At 34.0% G+C, this 10,054-nt stretch overlaps 2 protein-coding genes across 3 annotated transcripts; one reads left to right on the forward strand and one right to left on the reverse strand.

The window, feature by feature from the left end:
* The first annotated feature begins 32 nt into the window (after window positions 1-32).
* On the forward strand, window positions 33-9,901 carry LOC106158532 (SPRY domain-containing protein 3). Of its 2 annotated transcripts, none has more exons than XM_013534567.3 (11): window positions 33-221; window positions 3,995-4,185; window positions 4,337-4,449; window positions 5,549-5,636; window positions 5,995-6,145; window positions 6,370-6,555; window positions 6,874-7,023; window positions 7,327-7,384; window positions 7,569-7,631; window positions 7,904-8,097; window positions 8,717-9,901. In XM_013534567.3, exons 1-11 carry the CDS (start codon window positions 48-50, stop codon window positions 8,849-8,851), a joined length of 1,503 nt encoding a protein of 500 aa, XP_013390021.1. In that variant the 5' UTR covers window positions 33-47; the 3' UTR covers window positions 8,852-9,901. The 2 variants fall into 2 exon arrangements, with proteins under 2 accessions (XP_013390021.1, XP_013390022.1); XM_013534568.3 differs by having other exon boundaries at window positions 119-310.
* LOC147764372 (uncharacterized) lies at window positions 543-2,276 on the reverse strand. Its single transcript, XM_087000229.1, has 3 exons — window positions 2,097-2,276; window positions 1,704-1,863; window positions 543-1,256 (listed from the first exon to the last, which is right to left on the reverse strand). The coding sequence occupies exons 1-3, from the start codon at window positions 2,253-2,255 to the stop codon at window positions 1,198-1,200; spliced, it is 378 nt and encodes a 125-aa protein (XP_086856355.1). The 5' UTR covers window positions 2,256-2,276; the 3' UTR covers window positions 543-1,197.
* Window positions 9,902-10,054: the final 153 nt, after the last annotated feature.

Consider the following 10,054-nt stretch of genomic DNA (forward strand, 5'->3'; position numbering starts at 1 on the left):
CACAAAAGCTAGATTCAACTTACATCATGTGAAATTTCTACAGTTATATGAACCCATGTATACTAAGAAATCCAATAACAAAAGTTAGACTTGAAAATACTTTCAGTGAAAATATCTCAATCTCGCGAGATTCGTTCCAGCAGGTGGATCTGTCTAAACATTACAGCAACAGGAGAGGGGATTTCCAATGCGAGTTCAAACCTATTTATAAGAGGAAACAGGTAAAATACGTTCATGTTAGCGTATAGACGTACCTTCACCATCCATATACCATAACGAATTTTGCTGGGGACAACATCCCATTCAAAGGGTAAGCAATGATTAGTACTACATATAAAAAGTAATACTAGCACCAGTAGCGCAACCCACTGGCAGTACTACTACTGTACATGTCTAGTAAACCGAGTAATTCTAGTACGCATATGATTGAATAGAGTTTATTGCTTCAACCTTTACATTGAAAGTACAATCAGCTGAAACTGAGACTAAATCTACAACATGTACAAATAATACGTACTAGTACATGAGTAACACATGGGGTATATAAATGTTTAATAGAAAAAAAATGAGGAGAAAGAAAATGAAGTATTTTTAAAAATAGAACATTTTTCTGGGTGATATGTGCAAATATATGTAGTAAACCCAATGTTTTCATCTCCCTGGATCCTTTCAAAGTTGTAACACATGTAGCACTATGGTAATACTACTTCTGAGTTGTACAACTGACTTCCCCTTTCCCAGTGGCACTGGGTAAACTATTTCGTCCAAAACAAGGCTGACATTCATTGCAAGACTAGAAGAAATTTTCGATGGAGATCTAGAATAGCACAACACGCTCTTGAATCAGTTTTATGAATCTCCAAATTTTAATCCAAGAATATTATTGACATGTTATGTTAGTTGTGACACCATACTGATACTCATCCCCTCAAAGCTATAGGAAACAAGATTAAAAACATTGGGTAACAAGTCATTGACCTGCAGAAGTAGTCCAGTTTCAGTCTATAAATAAGATAGCAAATACAGCCCAAATTTTTCAGGTTCAGTTAGAGTAGTATCAGTCATGGTTAACTTAGTTTGAAGCTTTTTGATAATTGCAAAGACCAAAATTAGGAACTATGCAGCTAGAAGACCAGTAATAATCAGTTTTTGATTTATGGGCTCCTTATTGAATAAAATTGGTCACTTTATTGTGTTTTATCCCTGTTTTGTCCAGGGTGCTTGAGGGCACATCTTCCACAAGCACATTGAGAAACCTGAAATATAATAGGGAAATTAAGAGCCTTTGTTGGAAAAAAAAAAGAATAAAAACTCTTGAGAAATAAATTTGCAGATATAAAACTTACAGATATTATTGAATCAATACAGCAATGTTCTATTGGTAGATGACTGACTGAAAAAATTAAAAATTCTGCAACTTTCTAGCGTCTGGCCATATGTCACAGGATGTGAATTAAGAAAGCAACCTGTCACACCTATTGGTCTGTATTCACATGCATCTCACATTATTAAAATTTACATTTTGAATTTGATGTGAATACTGATATGATTATCACATGACAACAGAATTATATTTTTACCCTACCCCAGTAGCAACTTGACTTTTTTCCAAGAACTTTAACAAATACATTTTAACTGCCTTGATACACGTCATTAAAAACAGGCAATTAGTACTTCTTACAATAGCCATTAATGATGCTCACCTTGAATTTGTCTTTTCTTAGGAGTGTCCTGTGCCCTGTTCATTTTCCCTCCTGGAAGTTGCTTTATGCCACCAGTAAAGGTCATTTTGTTTTCCAGATTTTTGAGAGCAGATAATAATTTGACAGTGTTTCCTTCAGTAAACTTATTCAAAGCAGCATCCTGAAATAAGAGATGAAGGGTTAGAAACTGGTTAAGCATGTTTTTTTTTTCACCCATTTCACCACTTGCCACTCGTGTTAACTTTAAAAACAATGTGTATTTTTGTGAAATGTTCATTTTTCATAGATTGGCATTTTCATTGTATTCATGACTTTGAAATCCCAAGGGACTGAACCCCTATGCTAGTTATAACCGACAGACAGATAAATGAGAATTTGGAACATTACTCTTACCTTTAAATTTTTGTATGCCTGTACCTTTTCTCCTTGTCGGTCTGGGGGGTATGCATTTATGTTTGCTGTCACTACCACCAAGGCTAAGAACAGTACCAGTGCTGTTTTCATTTGGCACTTGGAACCATAAAAGCTGTCTCTTGCTGCAGTCATTTTCATCGTTTGTCTGCAGAACCTACTGTAAAATAATTTCTACGTATGCAGGTGTTTGCAACACATATTTAAAGGATTAAAACGTGATAAATAACTTTAAGATCTGTTAATTGCAGTGTGCAGAGGTCTTGCTTAATTTTGAGGCCCCTTGCATATGGACATGGACAATGATGTAAATAATTTTTTGAAATATCCAGCATAAGATGATGGAAGTAAAACAGGGATGAAAACAAAACTCATGGAGGTTTATTGTCCAATGTATGCTAAGGGGTGGGACAAAGGGTCTGGGTTATCGGTCAGAGCAAGGGGGGGGGTCACCCGTGGAAATCCACAGAGTAGTATGTTAACTTGTGAGAACACAAGAGAACAAACCAGTACAAACCAGATTGAAGAAGGAAGGACTATCTTGTTGGTTAAAGAGTTGCATGGTATTTTAATGGAGTTGGGTATAGTTGAGAGTGATGAAGATGTCATGAAAACTGTAGACAGTGGGAATGAGCTTTTTAATTCCATGTAAATAGAGAACACTGTGGACAAGGGCATTTTTTTTCCAGAAGGAGAGTCTCAACTTCCTCATAATGTGCAAGTGCCACAGAAAATAAAACCAAGATTAGCTATTAGACTGAAGTATTACATTCCTGCATCATGTCACCCTAGTTTTTCATGAAAAACCAGCTGTCAATTCATCATATGTTTTTTTGGCATGTAGATTTTTTTGTGTTGTGTAAGAAATTGATACTAGGATACACATGAGAACTGTTGAGAATTGCAATCAACTCTCGCACCATGAAATCCTTTGAAAATTTATGAAAGATGAGGCCAGACAGCAGTCAAAATCAAACAAATGTTGCCGTTTTCATTGTAGAAGGAGATTTCTGTATTTATTAGTTTTGAGCTCAATTATCACATTGACTGCTGGTTTGTGCAAGATTAAAAACTGATACATGATGGTTGATGGACAACATGGTTTATCAGCTACTGGTTAATTTGATTATTTTTGTCCACAACTTGTTCATGGCATTTATCTGTTAAAATATTATAAAAATTATTACTTGTCCCCATAAATTTAACAAGAATTGGTTAATTTGCTAAACAACTATTTAAAATCCTACACTTTGTTACTGAAAGAGATTTAATGTATTTTCTTGTTATTTCACATCAAATATGACAGCGTAATCAATTGTTTGTAAACCTGTATAAAGGAATCAAAAGTTTTGAGAAATCTTTCATTTTTTTTAACTTATGAATATGTTAACATATCAACCTACAACAATACTATCATTATATAGTACCTCAAATATTTTATTAATTACTGCTACATGTTTGTGAATTTATCAGCTTTGTTGTCTAGTTATGTGCCTATATTAATGATAGTTTGCTTATAAATCCATTGCTTGATTAATTGAATACATTTTTTAGTAAAAGGTAGACGTTAAAACAAGCCAGGTTGGAGGGAAAAAAATCAGTCACAGATCTAGAGACAGATGATGTATTACCCTCAGTATTTGCCCATGAATGCAACATCTAGGTCTGGATCAATATTTCCACTTGCAGACTGATTTGTCTTTTGTAAATATAGTGCTGCCTTGTAACAGCCATAGCTAGCAGGAATGGCTCCAAGTAATGACATCTTATGGGCAAAGCTATCAATTCTATTGCACTGGTGTCTGTGCCACTAGATTCATCATTTATCAGGCATGCACAGAATATGTATGAAATTCAATGAGCTTTGCTTGTGCTTCCAGAGAGGAATGAACAATGTGATTGAACGTCGTCAAATTCTCAACCTCCTGCGTCGCCACCAAGGCCGCATGGCTGATCTAGAAGATGGTTTATTTCACCATGAACGCATCATGCATCAGGAACCAATAGCTGATATCCCTGAGAGGAGGAAGGAGCGCTCTGAAAGAATCATTGTAGATGGGGATAACCTCAGGTAAATGTGCCACCTAGTTAATGCAGTCAGAGCTATGGAAAATGTGAAGTTAAGAAACAAATGTGGTACTGTAGTTTTGATTTCTTATTAATGTTTTTTAGAGTTTCATGCAACAGTCACTCCCCTACTTATATGTTATTTGTCTTTTCAGATACAATGCACCTGATGAAAAAGTAGGCGTGTATATTGCTGCCCAGCCTTTCACACCAGAGCACAACTACTTTGAAATAGAAATTTTAGACACTGGCGATGCAGGTGCAATAGGTAAGTACTATACTGTGTTGTTAGGAAAAAACACATTAACATGTGTTGACTCATTCTCAGGAATGAATTTTGCCTAGTTCAAAATAATAATAATAATTGCTTGGCTCTTTAAAAATCAAATCACAGCTTCTTGTATAATACAAAAATTGTGCTAGACTGGACCATCTATTTATCTAACACAGGGAATGGACTGGTTGCAGTCATGGCTGCTTCATGTTGCCAGTGTTTAGCTTCAGTACTGAGATATACATACCATAAAAAGGCCATGTTGACTCACTGGTCTTAATGATTCAGGGAAACATTTCATACCATGCACTAAAGCAATTACTATGAGGCTTGATGCTTCAATGAAACTTGTGTCTTGACTGAAATAAAAAGCTTGATTGTGCTTGGAGGTGTGTTTAACATATCACTAATCAATAATATCTGGTTGCTTCCTATACATATCTACCAGGCAATGTCAGGTATTGATTTTACTTGGTCCCAGACCAATTGCATCTTCTTTCTTTGACACTTGTGCAGTTGAGGAAAAGCTATATTAATATAAGCTTAGCCATTTATTTATTTTTCTTCTGTTTTACTTTATTTTATTATTTAAAGGAAGAATAAATTTCTATTCTTAAAATTTTAAATTGAAGTAATTACAGTTTAGCATTTTTGGAGTGTAAAAATGTATATGTTAAATTTCATTAAGAATATTTTATAAGAATGGTACAGAGGCTCCAGTTTTAGTTTGATGAATATTTAAAGCCAAGCCAAGTTTTAAATAAACCACATTATTACCTTATTGCCATGATGTAGAATTGTGGACCAAGTTAAAGATCGGAAAATAATTCATGTGAAAAAGCTATTGATGAAAAATGTTCGTTCAAGAATGAACTCCTTTGATTAGTTTGTAAATAAAGTGCTCTTTCAGCATTTGTAATTTTCAGGTCACATTTAGCTAAAGTATGCATGTATTCAGTTGGAAATTTGATTTTTAAAAAAATGTCCACAAAAATTTAATCTGTCTGACATGGACATGTGTTACAACCACACTCTGCATTACTGACAGATTTCAAAGATGTGGTCATGATATCACTGTGCCTTCTGTTTGCAGCTGTTGGTCTGGTGCACCCGAGATATCCACTGGACAGGCAGCCTGGCTGGAACACGGACTCTGTAGCTTACCATGCTGATGATGGAAAGTAGGAACTTTTTTTTTTTTGCATTAGATTTTTTTTTTTGTTAGTTGTGATGATATCACACTTTATAATTTATTTAGTATTTGGTATTGGTGTCTGTCTCTCTAATTAAATGAAATAATTTTTTTTTTTACGAAGCTGTTGGTATATGTTTTATTCTAAAATGTTCACCTTCAAGGCTTAAAAGCACTTTGTTGGCTTCAAATAGTTGAACAGACACAATTTAGAAATAAACTGTAAATTGTTTATAAGCGTTATATACGTCTGGCAAAAGTTGAGACTGTGTAAAAGGTTATCATCAGCTACGTGCTTGCTGCCAAATATTTATCAACTAAGTTTCAAGTGTTTTTTTTTTTTGCAGATTGTTTAAGGCCAATGGTTCAGGAAGATCCTTTGGTCCCAAATGCTGTATAGGTGACAGGATGGGCTGTGGCATCAAGTTTGATCAAATCCAAAGAGAAGACAATCCTAGACATTTAGTTCCAGTATTTTTTACAAGGAATGGAAAAGAGGTATTTAGAAATTGTTTTTGATTATACTACACATGGAGTGTGCAAGTTGGATGAATATCACCAAAAACAGCTACTGATGTTGATGATGATATCAAAAATGCCGTGCTACATGAAAAAAAAAACATTCATATATTCTTCACCTTTATCATCAAGTTATATATTGGGCAATGTGGGATGATGCAGGACTAAAGACATTTACATATACCAGATACTGAATATTTCAGATTGGCACATTGTCAGTCCCTATTCCTGTGGATGGGTTCTTCCCAGCAGTAGGCATGCATTCAGAGGGGGAAGAAGTAGTTATCAACTCAGATGCTGAGTGGCACTATAGTGATGAAATCCTGATGTCTGTTGACGACTGTGAAGAAGAGTGGTCTAGGCTGCACGATATCAGGTTAAATGGACAGGTATGGTGAACTTTGGATGTCAATATGAAATATTTAATGATATTTCTGACATGAAAAGGATGCAAACCAGTATTAGGCATTTTAATGTTTTATAGCCTCATTGCATTTTAAAATAAAATAATGTTTTTTAAAATAATAATGATAATAGTAACAGTAACAAAAATTACAATGGTCAGTGGTGGTGGTGATAAGTATTTGATATTTTTCTTGGTATTCAAGCTAATTGGACTAAATTCAAGTATTCTTTTAATTAACATCTTTATTGGTTTACTTGTGTTTTAAAGTATTATGAAATTAATTAATCTTTTTCACCATTAGATATTAGAATACACTGGACGTGGAAAAAGCATAGTAGATGTTGGTCTCGCACAAGCCAAACTTCCCCTAGATACTGCAGGACATTATTTTGAAATAGAAATTGTAGATCCGGGTGAAAACTGTTACATAGCTATTGGGCTGGCTAGAAGGGTAAGCTTAACACATTAATGTATTTATTACTCAATGCATGAAATGAAAACTCTTTTCAGTGTTTTGTCATATGCTTGAAACAATGCATCGAATTAATTTTTCAATCATGATGAAGGCAAAGACTTAAAAAAATTTTTAAATTAATTAATTAATTAATCAATTATTATTATTATTTTTTTTTGGTGAACAAAGTATTGTACCAGTAGATAACGGAGCTGTATGTGTACTGGACTGGTTACATTTCTGCCACATATTCATCTAATGTATTTTTATTGAAAAACCTTAAAAATTTGTATTTTATAGGATTACCCAAAACATAGACATCCAGGATGGAATTGGGGGTCTATAGCCTATCATGCAGGTATGTACTAGAAGATAAAAATGTTCACAGTATACAAGAGACTCTATATAATATAATATGCAAATATATCCTTACATAATGGTAAAATGTCAATATCTTTTGAATGATAGTTAAAAACCCTTAAAGTATATGTCACCATTCTTTGAAAGTCCCAACCTGACCAAAGGATGCACTACTTTTTCAGATGATGGAAAAATTTTCATTGGAAGTGGTATAGGTGACAAATTTGGTCCCAGATGCCAAAAAGGTAAATTAATTTTAATTGTTTTAAATTGAATATTTATTGAATTTTTAAAGTAGTTTCAACCCTTTTGAGGTAACTCGAAGGTTTGTTGGGTAATGAGGTCTTTGTAAGAGCGACAATTTATCTGATATAGTCGCTGAATCTTTGTTTGATTGTAACAGTAAATAGAAAAAAGAAACTTATGTATCTTGTTAAATTTGAAGCCTATGGGTTTGTTTTACAACAATGTACGTGTCACAGCAAGCAAAATTTATTTATTAAATCGTGCCTTGTAGGTGATATAATGGGTTGTGGTATACTGTTTCCAAGAGACTATAGCAGTGAACACGACAGCGATGAGCAGGACATGTCACCAGAAGAGATGGAAGTCAATAATGTCTATGCAGCTCCAAACTACGCAAGTTCTGACTCTGATGATGAAGAGTGGTGGGTTCACAGACATCACATGGATGGAGGGACTAAAGTCAAGGTACGGCATGATAAAATCTAAGGTTTATTGGAAATGGTAGTGATTTATATGGACACGATTTATGTGCATTTATCTTTGGAAGGTTATGTATTTGTTTTGAAGACCTTAAAATTATGTTGTTGACCTATCAAAATGTATTAAATGATATCTGAATTTATTTTTTGCCAGTATTGTTAAAGACAACAAATAAGATTGGCTAAAAGTAAATAGTTTTTAGACAACTATTACTGCAGTGAAAGGATCGGGTGTTTAACACAAACATGTTGAGTAGTTAAATGGATAGTGAAAAAAAACATTGTGGCACATTTTCATTCTAACACTAGATAATGCTGAATTTAGTTAATACTTTCCAAAGGATAAGATTATCCTCAGTAAGCTTATTTTTTTTCCAATGCATAACACTGTCCGTTGTCAATGAAACACTGATACCCTCTAGAGAAACTATCCAGAGGATTACTCTCTACCAGAGGTTCGTCTAAATTTTACAAAATTGGTCAAAGGAAAGAGCGTACCAGATAGCAGACATTTTATCCACTGGATAGGACTAATCAGCATTGATGAAACTGGGCCCAGTTTTGTAAAAAAGTTAACATGATTACAATTTAGTCTTTTATTTTAGGTATTCTTTACAAGAAATGGAAAAACAATTGGCAGCAGAGAGGTGAAGGTCCCAAAAGGAGGATTCTATCCCACAGTGGGCATGCTCAGTAGTGACGAGAAAGTACGTGTGGATTTAAGACCATTGACGGGATAGCAGGATAAAGTGCAATTTTCTCTTGCCAACTGACAATTATCCCGCAGTTTTGTGATGTTTTAGGCAGATTTTATTTATAATGAACTGTCATTTTATGTGACATTTTTTTCTGTTTAACAAGATATGGTTTTCTTTGTTAATAATTGCTATCATTCACCAACATTAAGTAGCTTGTTTCATCAACACAAGTAATCAAATCTTCAGTTAGCTCTTTTGTAAGACTGGATGGTGATGTAGATGTGCTGTGTACTTAAAAAGTATGGAGACTGCATTTTACTGGAGTCTTGGCTATTTTTGATGTAAATTTTTCTTTTACCAGTTATTATCATTATAACCATCTACAATGGTTGGTGTTATGATTAACATTTTACGTTGGAACTGAAATGGTGATTCATGGTGGGAGTGGAACAGTAGCCACAAGTTTTCTTTTCCAGTCCATAAACATGATGTGCTTCAGATGTGCCAAAAAACTTGTGCTTCCTCATGAATGTATTGTGAAGCAACAGAGTTACACAGAAACCTTTAATAACGCCTTATAGGGCAGGGTTTGAGCTTAGCATTACTGCAGATGCCTGTAATATTCTTAGATTTGCCTCTTGTACGTTTATAAAAAAAATTAATACTTTTTGACCTCATTGGGTCTGTCTTTATGCTTGCGATGTGCAAACACGGTCAATAAAACAACTATGGTGTCTTTTATGTCGTGCTTGTGTAAAAATTGTTTGAAGAAATTTCTATTTTAAAGGCTTGTGCAACTTGGCACTCTAAGTATACGGTGCATGTTCAGGTCTTCTGTAGTGTGCTTATTTATAAATACAATACATGGTCACATGGAATTATTGTTGTAGACAGGTTGTAGGCTATAATGTTTGAACCCATTTGATGGAATGAGGTCATGAAGTGACTGTTAGAAAATTTGCTATCAAAGTCAAACAGCACGCCAGATTTAAAAAAAAAAAAAGGTTAAGAATCAAATTGCCCACTTTGAATAGCATGTTCTCTCTGAAGTATATATTTTGTGCAAAATAAAAAGTGTATGTTATAATAGTTTGTATTTGTCATGTTATTTTCAAACAAGAAACTCCCCTATTAGATTTAAAACATAAGATCATGGGGATTATATACAAGTGTTCTTTGCTTCAGATTTTATTTTATTTCAACATTAAGTTCCTGTATTCTTTTTATTGCAAACTTATATTTTTA

This window comes from Lingula anatina, chromosome 1 (assembly GCF_051362555.1).
Source record: "Lingula anatina isolate TDL-2025a chromosome 1, LinAna3.0, whole genome shotgun sequence".
In the NCBI taxonomy this organism is placed as follows: Eukaryota; Metazoa; Brachiopoda; class Lingulata; order Lingulida; family Lingulidae; genus Lingula; species Lingula anatina.